Genomic DNA, 21,750 nt, shown 5'->3' with positions numbered 1-21,750 from the left:
GTACCTTGCGCCCATGTTAGAAACTTTTCTTCCTAAATAAGAATCAAAAATAATCACTTTATGGGGAATACAAATATTCTTCTATTTCTTCTACCGGTCATTGGATCTTCTGAATTTCGGTCAAAATTGTGGGAAGTTGTAAGAAAAATTAAAATCTGAATATTGCGGGTAGAGAGCATTTTATGTTCACTGATGAGCCAAAACATAATTGGAAAAAAATATTATAATTTATTTTTTACAATGTTTTTACATTAACCTTTTCTACATTAAGTTTTTATTTTGTCTTTATTTAAATAAATGGCTTTAAAAGGGACAAGAAATCAAAAGTAACTAAAAGATCTAAAAAGATTGTTATTAGTATATAGTATTTTTTTTAGATTAGGCTACAGTTACAATTTGTAACAGGTCATCATACACAGGATCCATTATTAAAGTATCCCTCCCAACCCTGGAGACATCCCAAAAATATATATATATTTATTTTTGGGGTTTTTTTTTGGGGGGGGGGTCTCCAGGGTTGGGAGGGATACTTTAATAATGGATCCTGTGAGTGATGACCTGTTAAAAATTAGAATATATGCATACCAAGATATGTAGTGTGCTTTAATAAAAGAAACAGACACCTCTGATGCAAAGACACCTATTGATTCTTTACAGGCTGCTGAGCTGCAGGAGTTAATAAGAGCAGATCAGAACGCCGCCTGTATCGCTGAGTAAGGCAGAAAAAGAGAGACAGAATTCATGCAATTTCATGTGCAACCAGCCGAAAACGACCAAACCCTCTTTTTGGAAGCTATTTTTACACTGCTGAAGGCCAGGCTGCTGCCTCGTCTCCACTTTCCCCACATCTGTTGCTGTGGGGTGGAGGGCTCTCCATTCGGGACGCCAGCGAAGCCTCTGCTGTTTGGATGCATATTTCATAACTGGCTCCCATCTGAGAGGAGAGCGCTCGTGGCAGCTGGGCGGGAGTAAGCCACGGGTGTTTTTAAATAGAGGCGGAGTGTCACATCGCTAAAGAACACCATGACTGCACAGGCTGCTGGAGCTCCGTGCGCAACACTGAATAATTTCGCCTGGGTGATACATGAGTTTAAGCCGGGCCATCTGGGGAAGGAGCAGCACGCCACCACTCACAGTGCTTCCGGCACGCCACTAGCGACCACTCGTCCACTAGCGACGAAGCTCAGTTGACCAAACTGGTTCTTTTCAATGCCACCCCTCCCCGCCAAAAAAAAACAAACACTGCAAAAACACTGCATAGGTCAGCAGTGAGGTCTTCATACTCATGGAGGATATTCCAGAATAGTCTCTAACATCAACCACTTTTTATTTATTTACAAACTCCTAATTTAACACCTCAGCTCATCAGACCTCCAAGAGCATCAGATTGGGAGAAACCGGTGGAATGCATTAGAGCTGCAGTAAAACTCTGCCAGGAGAAAAAGAAAAAGTAAATAAAGGCCTGTCTCAAAGTCAAGGCTTCAGTAGCGATGGAAAAAATATATCTTATATCTTAAGTAAAATCTTTTTCAATGTTGTCTAAATATCTATCTTTCCTGATTTTAACATTATTGCAGTAGTAATTTAATATGAATGTAGTTTGACTTGTTTTTAGTGATTTTTTTTTGTTCTCTGTTTTTTTGGTCTTCTTTCTCCAGCACTTTTGGCTTGCTCACCTTTTTTGTTTTTTATGTTTTGTTGATTTTATGTCCTTTTACTGATTCTTGTAAAGCTGCTTTAATTAAATTAAATTTCATTTAAATGTATCTTCTTTTATCCGCAGTTAAATTAGCTTAATTAAGTTAGCTTTTTTGTGATCAACTGTTTATTTTACAGTTTAAACAAAACAATCAACAAGATATGTATCATAAAATCATACAAAAGAAAGGTTGTTGCCTACCACCCATAACCCCACCTCCTCTACCCCATGGCACCTTCCCCTAACGGCCAGTTCATCATAAAAATCTTCAATACTCAAAAGCAATGAACAGAATATAATGAATACAGCACAGAGGTTAAAAGCAAATTCGGCACACTTCTTGGCTTCATTTCCCCAAGCCTTCAACGTGCCTCCTTTAGCGCCTTGCGTCCGAGCAGTCCAGAGTCCCAGGGTAAGAAAAGAATCCATTGTCTCCAACCTCCAAGAATGAGGAGGTTGCTGACGCAAAGCTAGTAGTTTTGTTTGAGGCAGTCAATCCATCCGTCAAGCCTCTTTTTTCAGAGCAATTCAATTCAATGGACATTGAAATCAGTGCCAAAATTTGCTCCATAACTCATATACCCTGGGGCTCTTCCAAAAATACATGTGCAAAAAGGTACCATTTATATATAATTCTAACCTTTTTGTACACAGCATCTTTTAACATTTTGCAACTTCTAATAAAAAAAGTCTAATTTAGTGTCACATGAATCAGTTCTATTGGCTCATTTAAAAGAATCAGCTCAAGTTATATTAAGTCTCTTTGGCTTGTCAGGTGGAGGAAGCCAAATGTCTCCTTAAGCACCCTGCATCTGAGCAGTCGAGAGTTCCAGGTTAACAACATCCACACAGAAACAAATCCACTGTCTCCAATTCAAAGAATCAGGAGGCAGTCCAGTCAATCCAGGCATCGAAATGAGTTTTCTGAACAATTCAAGACTCATCATTCAAAAGAAAAGACTGAATTACCAATGAAACTGTTCCCAAAGCATGTGCAAAAAGTTACCATATATAATTTAGCTTTCTTAACAATTATAATATTTTTTAGCATGAACATTTTGCAAACACTATAAAAAATATATAATTCGGTGCCATGTGAATCAGTTCAACTGGCTCATTACACCAGAATCTTTTTGTTTTGTCAAGTGGAGCAAATGAAGGCTCTAGCCTGAGTTCTACCAGGAGACTCCAATGCATCAATGTCACCTTTCTTCAGCCAATCACCAGCCTCCACCCCTGTTAAAAAACCTCTAATTCCTTCCCACCGCCACCAGTTTGGTCTTGAAGGCGGCCCGGGGGGGTAGGCTCCGCACCCCTGCCCCACAGATCCGCAGGATCTGCGAGTGTCCCGATGGAGCAAGACCTGGGCAAGTCAATCAACAGTTTTAACTTGCAAACATCGTTCCCATCTTATTATCTGTCAAGATTACATTTACGATTTACTGCCCTCATGTCTCTAGAGTCTTCTGGTAGAACTGTGTAAAGTTTTTAACAGCGTTATCTTTCTGTGCCAAATGTCTCATTTATCACTATGCTACTATGAAACCAATCATCTCTCCTGTTTGGGAACAACAACATAGGCTGATAATGCTATATTTTACATCAAAATAAAACAAATGCCACTAAGCATACATGGTAGGCTACAGCAAGTATCCGCTTTTGTGTGTTTTTACCAGTATGGCTGCAAACTACCCTTCCTTTGCATGGCTTTATGTTTTGCAGAATTACATAACTGACATCTTCACATTCCACTGTTAAAATCCCTGCCATGAACTGTATTTCATAATGAGTGATTCAGTACAATTAAAGATGACAGCACACTAATGCAGTACCCATTCACAACTTGAAAGCATGCTATGTGATATTTTCACCTACGGCCTTCTTACATTGCTTAATGCTTATGTAATGTACTAAATCAACTCTTTATTTGATGTTATTTAATGTTCTCCAGACAATCCAGCAGAATCGCCGGTATCAAGCGCACTGGCACAAAGGCTAAAACCTGCTGCTTTCAAAGCCAAAGCGGCCTTAGATCTACAGGCATCCCAGTCAGGAACCTACAGGTGGTTGGTACAAAATCTGAAGCCCTTTTCACACATGCACTTTCACCCAGGTATTTACTGGTATTTATGTGAGAAACCTAAAAAAGCAACAGTTTGGGAACCGACTTGGTAACACTGCTTAGTGTATTAGGTGGCAACACTTTTTTGTAGCCAGCTGATCATCTTTTAGTTCTTATAGCTAGAATTCTTTACCACTTTACCACTCTTCCTGCAAAGGCCTCAAGTTCTGAGATATTCTTGGATGGTTTTTTATCAGTTGGTTAAATTTTCCGTTATTCCCTCTGCCTGTGAAATATTGCCAATGCAATAGCAGCAACACAACCCCAAAGCATGATAGATCCACCCCCATGCTTGACAGTTGGTAAGGTGTTCTTCCATTAAATGCAGTTCCTTTATTTCTCCAAACAAACCTCTGCTGATTGTGGTGCAAGTATTTGTCTCAAATGCTGCAGATGTCATCAGTCTATTTTTCCTCGGTTGTCTTTTTCAAAACTCATTTGGCTTTTTCAGATGTTCTGTGGCGACCCTGCACAGTGGAAATGTGCAACCTTCTTGACACAGCTTAACCTTTAATGGAGATTCTTGGCAGGCATATCCAAGTTTTCTTGGTCTACCAGAGTTCATCTTGACCTGCACAGTTTCCCTGAACTGACATTGCTTAATAACATTTCACAGTGTAGGAACTGTCTCTGAATCTTCTTCAGATTCAGATTTTAAATTTATAAAGCTTGGAGATTTAGTTCAGCTGACAGTTCCTAATTAGAATTCCTAGCTCTGTGAGTCCAACCCAGACAGTTCTCTCCAACTCCCTGAGTGGACCTCAGAGTGGTCAGGGAAGTCAAGTGGAATCAGGGAGGCAGTGGAATCTGCTTTTTGTTAATGAACCAAGGTTGGTGTACTGGTGTCATAGTGTTTTCGAAAATGCGCATTCTTCGTTCTGGTCAGGATCTGGTAGAGCAGATTACCAGCAGTCAGTTTAAGGGAAATCACCAGTGCTAATCTCATTGAGGGACTGTATACACAATGTTACCTGCCCCACCAGACACATTAGCTAGAAATGCTGCTACATATTTCTACAGGCAAAAGCTAAAGTACCCACTCAGCACTACACTGTACAGACTACAGGGCAGAGGGTCTCCAGCCTGGATGAATATACGGACACTGCAACATCCTATATCAGCTTCTGCGAGAACACCAGTGTTCCCTCCAGGACTCCAGGAAATATTATACAATGACAAGCCCTGGTTTAATGCCAAACTCGGAGCCCAGACGGTGTACAAAAAGGCAAGGAACACTTTAAACACAAGAAGTCAAAGCAGTCAAAACCTACTGCAGCAACCTAGGAATTATTTGTGTGGCAAAGCCTGCAGGACATTACTAGCTACCCAAAGCCATTCCCTGAGAAAATGGGGGATCAACTTGTCAACTTGCTGGCGACCTGAACTTCTACTACTAAGTTTAAAAAACCCAGCAACACAGCAACACCTCAGCAACTCTGACTGCCACCCAGCCAGCCTCCCAGCCAGCCTCCCAGCCAGCCTCCCAGCCAGCCTCCCAGCCAGCCTCCCAGTCTGTCCTAAGGTGTTTCCCCTTGTTGGTCTGTGGGGACCAACGTGCTCTTCAACAAATCACTGGAGCTGTATAAAACAAATTCCAGCTTCAAATACTCTACAATAATATCTATTCCCAAGAACGCAACCATCCCTGGACTTAATGATAACAGACACATCGCTCCTTCGGAAGAATAAAATCCCAAACACTCTGTTGGACCATGACTCAGGCCAGCGGGTCTGTGGACGAGGTGAATTTCATCTCAGCATTTAACATTCTGGGAACGACTCCACAATAAACTTACAGCTTAATGTTCCTGCCGCGACCTGCCAGCAGATCACCAGCTTCACCAGCTTCTTCTCAAGAGAAAGAGCATCAGTTAAGGCTGGGAAAAGTCTCTCCAGGCACTTCTCATCAGTACTGATGAATCACAAGAAAAAAACACACCAAAGCCAGCACCTGCACGGATCCTTCCATCAAAATTCAGAAGTTTGCAGACAACCCTACAGTCACCAGTCTCATCTGAGGCGATGGATAGGTGGTTGAACAGCTGGTCCTCTGGCTGGAGAAGTCACAACAACCCGAAGCTAAACACAGTCAAAACTATTATGATGACGATGGACTTCAGGAGAAGCCCTGCGCTACTACCAGACTATGATGGCTGTGGAGTCCTTTAAGTTCCAGGGAGATAGCAATCACCAGGGGCCTGAAGTGGGACATCCACATCAACTTCATCATTAAGAAACCTCAGCGAAGGACAAACACTAATATTGGGATACTCTCAATTTTTTCAGTAGTCCACTGGCAGTGTTGCCTGGCCTCGTCATGCTAGCTTTTCTCATTCTGCCATCTTTGCAATGACTTTCTTACTGCCATTCAACCTGTCTAACCTCCAAGTCCTTTCTTCAGAGTTGAATCGCAGACTTGGTCCAGTGTTAAGCTGAGCTACAAGGTGCTGTTATGTAAGCTGCCTATCACACAAGCTGCTGACTCTCAGAAAAGTGTCTCCTGCTGCTGCTTATGTGGATTTCAATCTGTCAGATCTCTTCTTGTACCGGACCTCTTCAGTTTTCTCCAGTTTCTGAAAGTCTTTAGATGGTGAAGGGACCTGTACTCTGGCTTTCTCTGTCATTTCTCTAAAAGATAGAGCCACACTTTTAAGAGGTATAATGGTCTATCTGTGTTTCTTTGTTAACACCGTAAATTGTTTGCATCAGTTTTCAAAGCTTAATTAACATTATTCTTCAGTTTTTAGTGTTTTTTCTTTCTTTAATAGTCCTGACATTTTAACACTGACCTGTGTACCATTTTACACACTGGAAAAAATGGATCAGTAGTGTATGCATTAGTGGTGTCACATAATATACGATATTGTGACACATATACCGTGTCACAATATCGGAATTGGCAATAGAGATAACCGATATCATGAAGTTTACTGACACCCTGCTTTCTTTCTTTTTTTTTTTTTTTTTACATTTTTACATAGAACAGTTTTGTTTTGCATACTTTATTGTATCACATGTTTAAACATCCAGTCAAATCCAGTCATAAACAGTTATTAACATTAAACACACATTTAATGGACTTTTCATTACAGTTCTCTTTCTCTCCATGTGCTGTTTTTGTTTTTGGAGTTTCAGCAGCTGGTTTAAAGACTAACACACACTGAAGTTCAGTACTTTTTACACAGAGACGTGGACCTGAATGTGAAATCACTGCAGAAGCTCTTTCTGTTTCTAAACTGGTGTTTTATCACTGCTCTGAAATGGGAATTTTACACACTGATTAAAAAGCTGTTTGGTGAAGCTTAGCCAGATTCTGCTTCCCTACCTGCACGTGTTTCTGCATTGTGGAAATTCTGATTTGTTCAAATGTGCAGCTCCTCAACCAGTAAACGCTGTTCTTTCAAGCTTATTAGAGCTTTATTTGGGATCAGATATAAAAAAGTACAGCCGATAAAAAGTGGAACACTGTAAATATCAGGATTTAGAGCATCTATCCAGGATTTAAGTCAGAGTCAGTATCGGTATTGGTAGTCAGTATCGGCAGAAAATACCAAAATTTGATATCGTATCGGAGAGGAAAAAGTGGTATCGGTGCGGCCCTAGTATGCATGTATGTGAGAGAAGTAGACAAACTACCTCACATATATATATAAAATCACCCAGATGCCCCCGTATCATCAGCCATGCACATCTGTATCGTTTGAGAGCATCTGGTGACACGCAGCGAAACTGGCTATTGTCATTCCACACAGCAGCAAAGTATTCTAGCAGTGTTATTGTCCCCACAAGCATCAAAGGCGCTGGATTTATTTGTCTATACAGAGGCAAGCGGCTCATGAATACATACATAAGTGCCATCAATGAGTCGAGCCGTTGAGCCGCTGTTTGTGTCTGAGGCTTGTTTAAACGCAGCGCTCAGAGACATTTAGTTCTCTTGCAGTTCCTGGCAAATCCCTTGCCAAACAGGCTGCTCTGTTCTTTCTACAAACCCTGCCGTCCAATATTTGGGTGCCAGGACTCCTATATGATGTCAGAATGACACGGCACATCTTTATGAGATTAAAAAACGAATAAAAAAAGTGTAATGAACAAAGCAGACAAACAGTAGCGGCAGCAGGGAGCTCTACAGAAAAAAAAGCTTTACAAAGGAAAAGCCAGCCTTTCGGTTCCTAAACTGATCTACCCTTCATCTGCCTTCAGATCTCGACAGCTTGAGCTTTCATTTTGGTGTACTCATCACGATCATTCAAAAAAGTGCTGCGTTTTTTCATTTTCTTCCCTTTTTTACTGATTAAACTTTATTTAACAATTCCCTTTATACCACTATGATCATCTACCTTTACTTCAAAATGCTTACAGTAGAACTTATAATGCACTTAATTACAGACTGTTCAAACACATCGCCACCAAGTAATCAGCTCAGAATGGCACTGATAAAGCATGCAACAGTTTCTTAGTCTGCTGGGATAGATGCAAATAAAGCCAAGGAACTTTTCAAGACATGAGACACTTAGCCAATAGGTCAATAGAATCGCTTATTGATGATGATTGACGTGTAATTCAATAGCGATGCTTCAAAGAGCTTTTCATTTTTAGGGGGGTTTACAAAAGAAATTCTACATTTAGGGTCAAATATTCATAAACATCACCTTTAATATTCAGCAAAATGCCCCTTAGCAAGATGGACCATGAGCGGATGTTTTTTGTAGCCATCAATAAGCTTCTGGTAGAATTCTGGTTGGATATGTGACCAGAATTCAATTCAATATGCTTCCTGGTCAGATTTGAGGGGTCCTGGTCAAGATTTTGGGAAGGCCATTCCAAAAAGCTTATGTTAGCCTGCTTTATCCATTCCACAACTACCTTTAATGACAGTTTGGGTCATTGTTCTGTTGGAACTCTCAATTGGTGGTTATCAGTTTGAGGTCATACTGAAGAATTCTGAGGTAACCCTTCAGCCCCAGAGCACCACACTACCACCACCAGGCTTACCAGTTTGTACAGTGTTCTCTCTACACTTGCCAATAATCTGTACTTACATTCAGTGGTTTAAATGGATGATCTTGGATTCTGCAGTTTAGGAATGGCTTGTAGAGACATTCCTGGCTTGTGTAAATGTATGAGCATCGTCCTTAGATCTGCACTGAGCGCTATGGACTTTTCCCATGGAACTTTGTGTTAGAGTGTGATCCAGAAAAAAAAGTCAACTATGACATTTAGAGGCCTTGGCCAGTTTTGGAATACTGAATTAAGAACCTAAGTGGGTGTGTGTATATTTTTTGACAATTTATCTTGGACCAATTTCGGCACAATTTTGATTTTAGAAACACCCCCAACCTGTGCACCAAATTCTTGTGGTTTTGTTTTCTAATAAAGACAAATATTTTCAGAAATATTTTCTGAACCAGAAAAGAAAGTCACTTACTCAATATTATACTAATTAAGATTTCTAAATAATATCTTTCTAAATAAGATCTTTAATAAATTGGCTAAGATTTAAACTCACATTAGCTAAAGACAGTAAAGAACATTTATAACAGATATTGGTGATTTTTTAAAAACAATTAACAACAACTAAATAATGTTTTTGACATAAAGTAATGTTTTTGACATCTGTGTAGAGTTTAGTTATCAGTATGAGTTATTCAAAAGTAGTAGAAGCTAGCCTAGTTTATAATGAAAGTAGTGAAATTATGATTGCGGAAATGTAAATGTACAAGGTAATGGCCACATTACCTAGTAATATAATACATGTATGGTGGTGTTGGTTCTCAACATTATCTCTTAACATTATCATCTATGGTTACTTTGGCATGACAAAGGAGGATCTATTATTCATAAATATTAGTTTAGCTGTGGTGCTTCATTGTCACATTATAGGCATTATTACATTTAGCTGATTAAGAAGCTTGCACTGCATGCATCATTGTGACTCAGACAATAACATATAAGCAGCTTGTTATACCTGACTGTTCTCTAATGTTTAATCAATATCATCTTCTGGTTGAAGAAAAAAAAAAGAAGTTCAGAACTGAAGGAACACAAACCAAGTAAATAGCTTGTACCAGTGCTATAAATCCTCCCCAGCCCCAGGACACTCAGTGCTCCTTTCTAAGGTTGGTAATTGGACCTTGGAGGGTTGCTTTCATTACCCTCTCGTGAGCTCTGTGCTGATGAAAGCAACTCCCTTGAAAATATATGCTGAGTAATAAAGAAAGGTATTAATGAAAATGTTAGTAATAGATCATAAAACAAAACACAGAAAGTACTTCTGAATAATAAAACAAAGCTCATTAAAGTGCTCATTAAAAAAAAGACCCACACTGGGCCTGAATCACTGAACCACTGTAAACACATGTAAACATGTGTATGTAAGAGGTCCCAGCAACAAGGCTCACCCCAGCATTAAATTGAGACATATTACTACAGCTGGGGGGGAATGGTGGCAACAGACATTTAAAGAAAACTGTGGAGTACAGTCAGTAAATATGACTAAGTAAAAGAAAAATGGTCACCCCGATAATTACTTTGGCGGCGTTCATAAATTAAACAGTAAATTAAGTGTGGAAATTAGTGTTGCTAGTGCTTGTGGGCATAAACCTGTTTATATCATAAATGATAAAAGTTTGTCTAGTGGTTCTTTGTGGCTCCAAATTAAGTGCCCACCATCCTTTCATGGCAAATTCCTGTGTATTAAATTGTTTTGCTCAATTCTCTCCAAATTGGTTTTGGAGAGAAGTAGTCTAAGTTGGGGCACCTTTGATGCATGCTTTTATGTAGTACAGCCTCTAAACATGTTATTATGTCTTTTAAAATAATAATATTTTTTTTTAGGTAAAAAAGTGTAAAGCAAAGTGTAAGAAATGTGCAATGAAAAGCAGGTTGATCTAGAGAACTGGGGTTGTTACCGAGCATTTTTGATAACTGAAACTGAAATTGACAGGATTGTGGAGGTTACTTGTGTAAAAATATTAATCTGGTGTCCTGCTCTCCCCAACATACGTTCAAGAAGAGTTCCCACTTACCATCCAGCTCCTCCACAGAGATGTTAGCGAGCTGGTCACTCTCGCTGCGTTCTGAAAGAGAGCGACTCAGGTAGTTCCCCTTATAGAGCAGCCCTGCAGTCACATGGTGGAAGGGCATCTTCTCCCTAACAGCAATTCAAACCAATAAGCCAGAAGTTAGACAGGTATAATATATTTACAGACTGCAAATATGACAAAAACGTTTGATCAAACGCACATGCTTGCCAGAAAGCCATCTCACGGGGTTACTTTTCAGCTTTCAGGAAGCCCCGTAATTGTACTCTGAAGTTGGACTTTAAAAGAGGTGGTTTACATAAGAGGAAGCTGAGAACGCTCTGTATCAAAGCAGCTCAACTTGTAAACAAAGGACTTCCTGCAGCGTACTGCCATCCATCACGCAAGTGTACACAAAATCCAACACGTTTTTGAACAGTTACAGACCTCATCAACGCCCTACACCACATTGCCTTGCTTCTTTATTGGAAACAAGGGGTTTTCATCTACACAGGGTCACAACAGCACACCTAATATTTGGTTAAATGTCCTTTAGCAAATTACACCTTGACCACACCATCAGCCATCAGCAAGCATCTGGCAGAATTCTGGTTGGATATTTGACCAATCTATTTGGCAGAATTGTTGAGTTCAAATATATTTGTTGATTTCCTGGCAACCGGGCCAGGGGGTAATCCTGGTGCGGAAGAAGCAGAAAAGAAGATGATTGGATGGATGGATAGATGGATTTCCCCAACTTTTAAGCAGTCCATATAGTTTCAGTAGTGTTGATGACTTTGGAAACGCCACTCCTCAAGGTTAGCCTGCCTTATTCATTTCACAACCAGCTTTAATGAGAGGTAATGAGTCATTGTCATGCTACAACACCCAACTGATGGTTTGAGATTATGCTGAAGAATTCTGAGGTAGTCCTCCTTCATCATTATTGCCTTGAGGTTGTGCATTGTGCCAGCTCCTCTGCCCGCCCCAGAGCAAGACACTACCACCACCATGCTTAACAGCTTCACCTTTACTCTTCTGAGCATACCTCTGGTCACTACGGGCAGGACATTTTTGTGTCATATGACCATAAAACCTCCCTCCAGAAGGGTTTTTCTTTGACTTGCTTGACGTTAGACAGTGACACTGGTGTTCTAGTATATTCCAGTTCATAGCAGGCCTCGGTCTCAGTGGTTCTTGGGTTGTTCCTGACCATCCGAAACAAGTTGCTCTTCCAGCTGAGGGTGACAGATTGGGTTTAGTTTCAGACATTGGCAAAGTGGCTACACCTCCCAGTACGTTGTGCTTACATACAACAGTTTAAACTGAAGATCTGTAATCGTTTAAATCTATGATCATCTCTCTTAGATCTGCACTGAGCTCCTTGGACTTTCCTGAAGTATTATGCAATTGGTAAAAATTTGATTTAAATTTATTGGCATTATTAAAATTATTTCTTTTTAAAAGAGACTTGAAAAGTGCTCTGTTAGAAAGGTCTTCTAACAACATTAAGCCACGGGAATCAAAGGGTATCCTGCGGCGTCTAGCAACCGGCCAACATATCTGCTGCCAACCACACACTTTCCCTTCCTAAACAACCATCAACATTCTTCTAGCAGCCGATCGGTACCCCTGATGAGCTAGGCTGATTCACAAGGCTTTTGGTAAACAAATGATGCAAGATGCAGAATATATCTGCGAGCCTGCGAGTCATAGCAATTTTTATATGATACAAGCTTGCACACACCCACAGCAAAATGCCTAGCGCTAAATTAATAACTACGGCATTCAGCAAAAAAACAAAAAACAAACAAACAAAAAAAGGTAAACGATCAGACAAGTGGTATTTGATTTCTGATACTGTATGGCATACAATTATGTATAAATATGTACAGATGCTGCATTCAAGATGGTCGTTACTGCTGCTAAGCTATGGGATGCCTTTTTCATAGATACAAGTCTGTGTGTTGTCATGGTATGCTGTTGCATTTTTTTGGGTTATAGAGCAGTGAGTTCTTATAAAAATGACTTTTATTATCAAGAAGTAAAGTCATGATAAGATATATGAGATATATGAGAAAATGTACAGACACCTGGTTGGTGTACACAACTGTATGTAGAATCTAGAACGTTCTCTTGCCATTCACTGTAATCCTGTTGGCTCATTAGTTCTCAACCAACTGTGAGAGCATTATTTGGCACATCTGACATTCAGCTGAATCTCTGGTGATCTCTGAAGTTCACCCAAACCAAACCATGATTTGCTTATTTCCAATTCAACCTCTTCATAGCACATAAGCTGTCCTTCTGATCTGCACCCAACGACCCCAAGTTCACAGACTCATATATTTATATGCTTCTTCAGAGTTCAGCTGACCTATAAAGTTAAGTGAATTCTCTGGACTCTAAGGGCAATCCGGACACCCAGCAGGGGAAACCCACCAGCTCTGCAGAAATGTGCAGTGCTTTCTAAAGGAGAAGCCGCAGCATGGATGCTTCACAGGGCCCAGAACACAAGGTTCTGGCAACAGAGCCCGATACACAGCATGCAGAGCCAGCATGGGCACTGAGTCACAGCCAGGTGCAAATCAGAGTAAAAATGCGGCCAGTAAGCCCAGCCCAGTCCTCCATCAGGCCTCTGAAGGACATTCGGCTAATTGTTGGCCACTGCCTATAGAAGACAGATGCGGTCCCACACCAAACCCACCCAGCAGACCAGGTGGACCTAATGGAATTGGTGACTGTAAATCAAGAGGTAAAATGAAATCAGCTGGGCATGTGGAAGCATGTCATATGCTGAGGTGAGAGAGACAGTCTTGATAAATGTCCACCAAAAATTAGCTTAAGGATAAAAAAAACACCTAATAATAATCTGGTGCCAGTACCTTTTTTAAAGTGACAAATAATAATACAGAAACCACTATGCAATCATTACAGAGATATTTTATTAGCAATCTTCGCTTCTTTCAATATCTGTGCTTTGACATGGTCAATGCAACCCATACACATGGACAAAATTGTTGGTACAATGAAAGAAATAACATGAATCTGACATGGTGTGTGCCACACTCAACATGGACCAGAGGAAGCGAAAGAAAAGAGTTGTCTCAGGAGATTAGAAAGAAAAAGACAAGCATGTTAAAGGTAAAGGGGACTGTAGCCAACCTCCCTGGATGTGGCTGCAGGAGGAAAATTAATGACAAATCAAAGTGACTGATAATAGGAATGGTAACAAAAAAAGCCCAGAAAAACTTCTAAAGAGATTAAAGGTCAAATTCAAGCTCAGATCGCACCATCCGTCATTGTTTGAGCCAAAGTGGACTTCATGGGAGACAACTAAGGAGGGCACCACTGTTAAAAAAAACAAATCATAAAAAAGCCAGACTGGAATTTGCCAAACTACATGTTGAGAAGCCCCAAAGCTCCTGGGAGAATGTCCTATGGACAGAGGAGACAATTTTTTTTGCCATGGCACATCAGCTCTATGTATACAGACAGAAAAATGGAGCATATCAAGAAAGGAACACTGTCCCTACTGTGAAACATGGAGGAGGCTCTGTAATGTTTTGGGGCTGCTTTGCTGCATCTGACACAGGGTGTCTTGAATCTGTGCAGGGTAAAATGAAATGAAAAAAGACTATCAAGGGATTCTAGAGAGAAATGTGCTGCCCAGTGTCAGAAAGCTTGGTCTCAGTCGCAGGTCATGGGTCTTGCAACAGGATAATGACCCAAAACACACAGCTAAAAACACCAAGAATGGTTAAGAGGAAAACATTGGATTATTCTGAAGTGGCCTTCTATGAGCCCTGACCTAAATCCTACTGAGCATCTTTGGAAAGAGCTGAAACATGCTGTCTGGAAAAGGAACCCTTCAAACTTGAGACAACTGGAGCAGTTTGTTTATATTATATTATTATTATATTATATATTATATTTGTATATATATTATATATTAATTAGTTAATTACAAATTAGAATAACTAAAACAGCATCACTGTGAAATGTTGTTAAAGGTTATTAAAGCAACACTCTGAGAAATTGGAACTTCTTGCTCCTGATTTCCCCCTACGGTAGTGTAATTGGCGCTTTGAGCCATTGCTAAATAATATCTAGATAAGCTGAGAAATGTTAACAAAAATATGTTACTGAAAGTTTCATCGGTGGAGCATCACAATGAATCGAAGCTGCTATTTAAAGGTAAAATGCTACATAATGTTGCTTTAATGGGAATATATAACAGCAGAAATGTCGGGACCATGTGGCTACCACCTGTCCTATTGCCTAAATATAATAATACTTTAATAGGCAGAAATTAGCAGCATATCTACCAATACATAAACATACATAACATTTAGAGTTTCAGGCAACATTTACTTGGAGATAGAAGCCTACAGCTATATTATTATATATATTATACATTAATATTTATGGCTATAGGGTTACAAAATAACAATACAATAAAATTAGGACCGACAAACCAGGACTGCCTACAAAATCCACTTTTCCGGAGTAGAATAAATACAACATAAAATGCTGGTTTGAAATCTCAGTTAATCACATCCTGCTGCATCCCCAGCTTTTAGTAGCCTATATTACAAAGTGAACTGCAGGCACAATATATAAAATTCTACTTTAAATAAGTGCATTTACACCTGTCTATCCTACACTTGTGGTAGTTTAAAAGACCACTGATTGGCTGCAGTTGGCAAAAAAAAATGATGTAAAGGAAATGCTCTGCTAGAACACTGCAAGTGCTTTGGTAGCGTATGAGGGCATGGAGCTTTCAATCATACGGAAGATTTACATTGAACATGTACATTTTGTCCAAACAGCTGAGCGGGGGAATAAATCATACGCCTGGAGGTAATACAGCCCAGCCGAGTGGTTTGGGACAGCACATTTAATTAAGCTAATTATTAAGATGCCTGCAACTTCCTAAGGATTGCAATCAATTGCCTATTGGCTGCAGCTCATATCTGCCCCCAATAAATAAATAAATAAATAAATAAATAAATAAAATGTAAGAAATAAATAAAACAACAGCAGCTTTAATGCACCGGCCATTCAAACGCAACACTCTAATGTAACCATATGTTACAAATCTCAGTCCAGTCCAGTGCATGTAAGAAAGAAACACTCCGGTAATCATTGTGTGGTGAAGGCCAGAGCTTGGCATGCATTATGATACAGGGATTACAAATATAACAATATATTATGATTAGTGCTTTAGGTTGTAAACCTTTACTTAATACAAATTAATAATGTGACCAAGGCTTACATAGACTAGTAAATGCAGAGACACTACTGTAAAGCTCAGAGGGTAGATTACACTTTATTAATACTGAAATATGGATTAACTCTCATTCTCTTACACACACTGCTGCTCCTCTCTCAGCTTAATCCAGCCCAGTGACTAATCATCCATTGATCTCTAAAAAACTTATTGAAGCACTTCTCTACTAAAGCTTCTGTGTCTGAGCTTCGTCGTGTTCGAAGATATTATAAGAAAAATAAACAGAATCCTCTAGACAGTTTATTATTCATTGGTTCTCCCACCCAAAAAATTGAGGAAATGGTATAGTAGTCGATTCATTGTCGATTTTAAGAAAACTGTTATAGTATACATTAAAACATCCCATTACAAGATCTGAGTGAAAGAAAAGTTGACTTTTTATCCAATCAGAACAGCAGGATCTGAACACACTGCTATCTAACGGTCAGGGTTTAATCACTGCACTAAATAACCCACTGTCTGCCACCAATCTTTACATTTAGACATGAATCTATTGTATTGTAGAACATAACAACACAATACTGTGATATAGACTGTCTTACACCCTCAAAATGTTTCCTCCAGCCTCTCTGTTTTTGACTTTTGATCTATGAGGCTAATACAGCTAACAACACATGAAATCTTATACCCCACCAACAGCAGCCCTAACTCTACTGTCCTAGCCCGGTCTCTACTGGCCAGGGAAAAAGCTTTTTACTAGATTTTGGAGGAGCATTGCTAGGAGGACTTGATTGCATTCAGTCCACAAGATAGTTAGTGAGGTCAGGATGTTGGATGACCTCCATCCCACCTCATCCCCAACTCATCCCAAAAGTATTGAATGGAGCACCACCATCCATCATTCCAGAGAACACAGTTCTTCCACTGCTTCACAGCTCATTGCTGGGGGGCTTTATACCCCTCTAGCCCACACCTGGCATTAAGTATGGTGCCAGTGGGTTGATGTATATCTGCTCCAGGGAGTCCTATTCTATTGGCAGTACTTCTCTACAGGGACTAGACAAGCTGTGTGTGTGAGTGTTCGCTTACACATCTGTGTCAGCAGTGGACGCAACGTGAACGTCCACAAACATTTGGACATGTAGTGTATAAGGAAATAAATGAGCAAATATATAAAAATGCAAATATATAAACATTTGCATAAAACTGTAATGTTATATATATACAGAGGCATGCAAAAGTTTGGGCACCCTGTGAGTAGCTTGAAGCGTTAAGTTAAAGGTTTATTCATATTTTAATCAAGATTACTCTATTATTTCCTTCTTTTAGCTTTTTTTTTTTAGATTAGCTTTTCTAGTCAATATATGAGCAGTCCTCTGAGAGCACTTTCTTGGTCTACCGGATTTTAATGTGACTGTCACCATTGCTGCTATACATTTCTATTTGTAAGCCACAGCCCTGACAAGCTAATTAAGGTCTCAGACACTGGGGAATTGGATGGTGCTCATTTTCTAAAACTGAACAAAACACTAGCAATACATTTAACAAAAGTTGACCAGGGGTACCCAAACCTTTGCATGCCACTGTATAGGGAAACTATAAAAGATGTCGGATTCATCTACTGTCCACATGTTTCCCATGAAAGAGATCATTTTAAGTTGATGGAGCTTTTCCAAGCTTTTTCAATATTGACAATAATAGTCATAATATGCTCTGTGGTGTGCACTGGCCATCCACCAGTCATACATCTGTGACCTTTACAGCATCTCTACTCACTTCACACACTGCATAGACTGTCTACGTAGCTTTTATTTATTTTTATAGGGTTATCGAACTCGAATGAGAGCTCCACCTGGGAGGAAAAAGCCTGTGTCCGTGTCACTGGTTGCTCTCACCAAGCATCCATTTCAGTAGAGCGTTTATAGTGTGGCCGTGTCGGCGGCCTTTCATTTTGAGGGGGCGTATTGGTCAGTAGCACTAGTGGCTCAGTCCAGGCTGAGCCCTTTGTTGCTGTGATGACACTTCGCAGCATGGTGTTTGTTTAGCGTGTGTGTTGGCCTTGAATATCAGCCCAAAAAAATATATATTTTGATGTCAAATTATTTTGTTATCTTAGGGAAATGAGAAAATGATGCCATGTTCTCAGTAAACCATTTTAAAAATGTTTTAATAATGGCATCAAAATCTTAAAATATCAAGAAAACATCATAAAAACTTGCTATCATTGATTTTTTCCCAATTCCAATCAAAAGTCGCACAAAGAGAGCAGAGTTGGGAGGCTGAAGCCTAGCATAGGCTTCCTCAGAGTCATAGTTTCGAACTGCTGCTAGCACAATGTCACTGGACATGCGTGGAGAGGAACACTAACTGCCGGCTAACAGACACCTGTACTGGCTGACATGGGGGAGAGGGAGGGCCATCCTACCGGTAAAAGGGAAGGAGCCCAATTACACTCTCTTAGGCAGACCTGCGATTTTCCAGTGACAGCGCTAATGCTTAGACAGCTGCGCCACTCAAAACCCCTTAATTTTTGGCCATTTTTAGAAATGTGCCAGAAATAAAACCAAGCAAGTCTATATAAGATTTAAGTAACCTTTTTAAGGTTTAAGACCTTAACTTTCTTTTTTCTACAACAACATGGTTGGTTTCACCATTTTCGGGCGGCCCATTGTTCAGAATAATACCTTTTTCACCTTAGGTGATCGTACATCATGCTAGTGCTGCTGTCTCATGCCACTGAAATGTTCAAAGCAACTTTCATGCTAATGCTAATTTCAAAACCCGCCTAACATACACCGCCTTGGTCTTGAATGTTGACGGATTTTCAGTGTCAACGCCATCGTCGGCTAATCGTGGCACGATACGTTTTCAGGCAAGGTGCTAACTGGAAGGTTCCAGCGTCCATTAGCAGGCTACATTAGCCTTGTCGCTCTGGACATCAAACATGCCTTGGGTTGTTGATTACATTTAGACCAAAAGTAAAAATTAAAAACACATACATTTTTGATTTTACTCCAAATCCACTGTGAGGGCTCCTGGGATGGTCTGTTTCTTAATGCTTGGGAAAGCAAACCCTGGTCAGCCAGGGCAGGCAGGTGATGGTATTAACAAGCCGGTCTGTGGTACTATACCAGGTGGATAACTCGCATTAGATCAGTGGTTGGGTAGCTTATTTTATATAGACGGAACCTAAACTGTTGTATTCAGTTCTCTGCCAGAGCCAGCAGTCCCAGTAGGGGGCGCTAATCATTTCAGGAGTGCAGCTATACCCAGTCAGAGAAGTAAAACGAGCTGTAAAAGCTGGGTGTGAATACCACAAAACACTGGTCAAGCGGTTAGCTTTCGTTTTAAAATGAGGCCACAGATCCGAGCCAAGGGGACGGGCGTCCAGAGGGGGCACCAAAGAGAGTATGACTAATTCACCTACCAGCTTGTTTTACTCCCCTGACTGGGTATGGTTGCACTCCTAAAATATGACTAGCGCCCCCTACTGGGACTTTAGGCAGAGAACTGAATATAACAGTTTAGGTTCAGTCCATATAAAATAAGCTACCCAACTGTTGACCTAATGCAAGCTATTCTTTTAGGACCATCACCTGCCTGCCATGGCTGACCAGGGTTTGATTTCCCAAGCGTCCCCCCCAAGTACACTACACTACACCAATACGAGTCCCTGGGCCAGACTCCTAACAACACAATCTCCTATCTGTTTACCAGGATTCAGCCATAAGCGTAAAAGTAAATGTTTGAATCAATTTTGGGTGGGATGACAATGATGCCCATGTGTCCCTAAACAGAAAAAAAGAGAAAATGCTCATTGATCCATGCTGCGGTTCGGGGGGGATAATGGAAAATTTATCCACAAAGAGTAAAACTAAGAGAGACAAAGTGCATTGATCACATGCACTCTGCTGGCATTCAGCTGAGGGCAAAACTTTCCAGACTGGTGGTTTATTATAATTTTTTTTCCAAAGATTTTTTTTTTGACCACTTAGAATATCCAAGAAATGTCAATAAGACAGCAAGCAGAGAGAAAACAAGTGTTTTCAGTGATTGAGCATCTACAAGTGACTCAGATTGAGCTCTTTTTAACACGCAAAGTCTTAAACTGCCTTTAAAGCGCTGTTTTTTACAAGCAGTACTGAATAAACTGCAATTCGATAAACACAAGAAGAAAAAACAGAGGCAATCTGTTCAATCCATCATCTGAACACCAAACTAATCAATTACAGGGACGGTTTGGAGGTATTATGAGACTGTACAAGACCACCCTCGCGAAGACGGAAAAGAGACATGCAGAAGGAAATACAGGCACAGTGCTCAAAAGGACAAAAAGTAACCACTTGCAACCCCTCGCAAAATTGCAGTCGCCCTCTTAAAAAAAGTGCTTGGCCCCCTTGTTATTTCTTACCCATACTGCTCGCACTCTCTGGGGTACTGCAGCACCCCGTCGTCTTTGTTCCTGCTCTCGGGCGTCCCCTCTCCTTCTGAGCCCTCCTCCTGCGTCCGGGGGTCCGCTCCGGTGACCTCCATCTGACGGCGGACCTCCGGCTCTGGCTCCGGCTCCAGTGAAACAAGCAGTTAGGCTGGTCCTCTGGGGCGGCTCAGCCTGACCGCCTGCTGGACTCACTCCACTCCTGAAGCAGCAGCATCGAGCTGCGCCCTCGAATCCAGAGTTAATATTTCAGCAGCCGGGACGAGGTAGAGTCCTCTATATCCCCCCCCCCCCCCCCTCAGTCAGTCAGTCAGTCAGTCACTCTCTCATGCTCAACACTCACACATTAACAAACACACACACACACACACACACACACACACACACAGCACAGCCAGCAGCCCCAGAGCAGCAGTCACAGCAGCAGCAGCAGGTTCATTAGAGGAATTCAGGGGCATTAGCAGCTTCTCTTCTGCAGTTCAGAGCGGAGGCACAGCGAGCCCGTCTGCCACACGCCCTCCTGCTCCTGAAGACAGATCGCTCCATAGTGATTTGTGAGCGAACGCTCTCTCCTCTTTCCCTCCCAGCACTCGCGCAGCGCACTCCTGTAATTGTCAGAGCACTCTGCTGGCGGAACCCACTTGAGTTGTGAGATATAATCACCAGCATGGAGAGATAGATGGGACACAGTCACACTGGAAGCAGTGTTAATTATAAAAGCCTGTTTATTGGGTTTTGCATAACAGGCCTGTATATAATGCAGAAGCAGCTTTCATGGCCATTCGTGACATGGCTTCTACAAGAGTTTCTGCTCCATGTTTACATGAATCCATCACAATTCCTGGAGGTCTCTGTAGGAGTACTTTTATGCTGCAAACCTCCTGTTCTTGTTTTCTTTCTTGATCATTTCATTCTAAGTAGAGAAACCCAAAAGATCAGCAGTTCTGGAAATACTCCCCATCAACCTGCCCATCTGGCCCTTAACTATTATGACACACCTATAATTCTCCATTCTGGATGGTGGATGTGAACATTAGCTGAAGATGTTGGCCCATTTCCACATTCCATGTTTTCTGCATTGCTGTCACATGATTGGCTGAGTGGATAATTGCATGAATGAGGTGTACAGGTCTTCCTAAAAAAAAAAAAGGGCTCAGTCGCTGAAAAAGATCCTAAAACCTCTGGAGAAATGTTGGTTTTGTGCTAGTTCTAGTTCAGATCACTGTTTAGTGGGCATTATGT

General features: G+C 40.8%; 1 protein-coding gene across 2 annotated transcripts in view; it reads right to left on the bottom strand.

Annotated features, from left to right (window-relative positions):
- The window catches only part of caln1 (calneuron 1), an 89,804-nt gene that overhangs the window by 66,389 nt on the left and 1,665 nt on the right, over window positions 1–21,750 (bottom strand). The window contains exons 1-2 of one of the 2 annotated variants that reach the window (XM_072692242.1): window positions 20,485–21,183; window positions 10,847–10,971 (exon numbers count right to left, since the gene is read on the bottom strand). In XM_072692242.1, the coding sequence (XP_072548343.1) occupies window positions 10,847–10,971; window positions 20,485–20,606 (247 nt within the window). In that variant the 5' untranslated portion in view covers window positions 20,607–21,183. Of the gene's footprint in view, window positions 1–10,846; window positions 10,972–20,484; window positions 21,184–21,750 lie in introns of those variants that run through there. The other variant, XM_072692243.1, reaches the window with a different exon arrangement.

Source organism: Salminus brasiliensis, chromosome 11 (assembly GCF_030463535.1).
Source record: "Salminus brasiliensis chromosome 11, fSalBra1.hap2, whole genome shotgun sequence".
Taxonomy (NCBI): domain Eukaryota; kingdom Metazoa; phylum Chordata; class Actinopteri; order Characiformes; family Bryconidae; genus Salminus; species Salminus brasiliensis.
The sequence above is the reverse complement of the archived record's forward strand: the minus strand, read 5'-3'. Positions and strand labels throughout refer to the sequence as shown.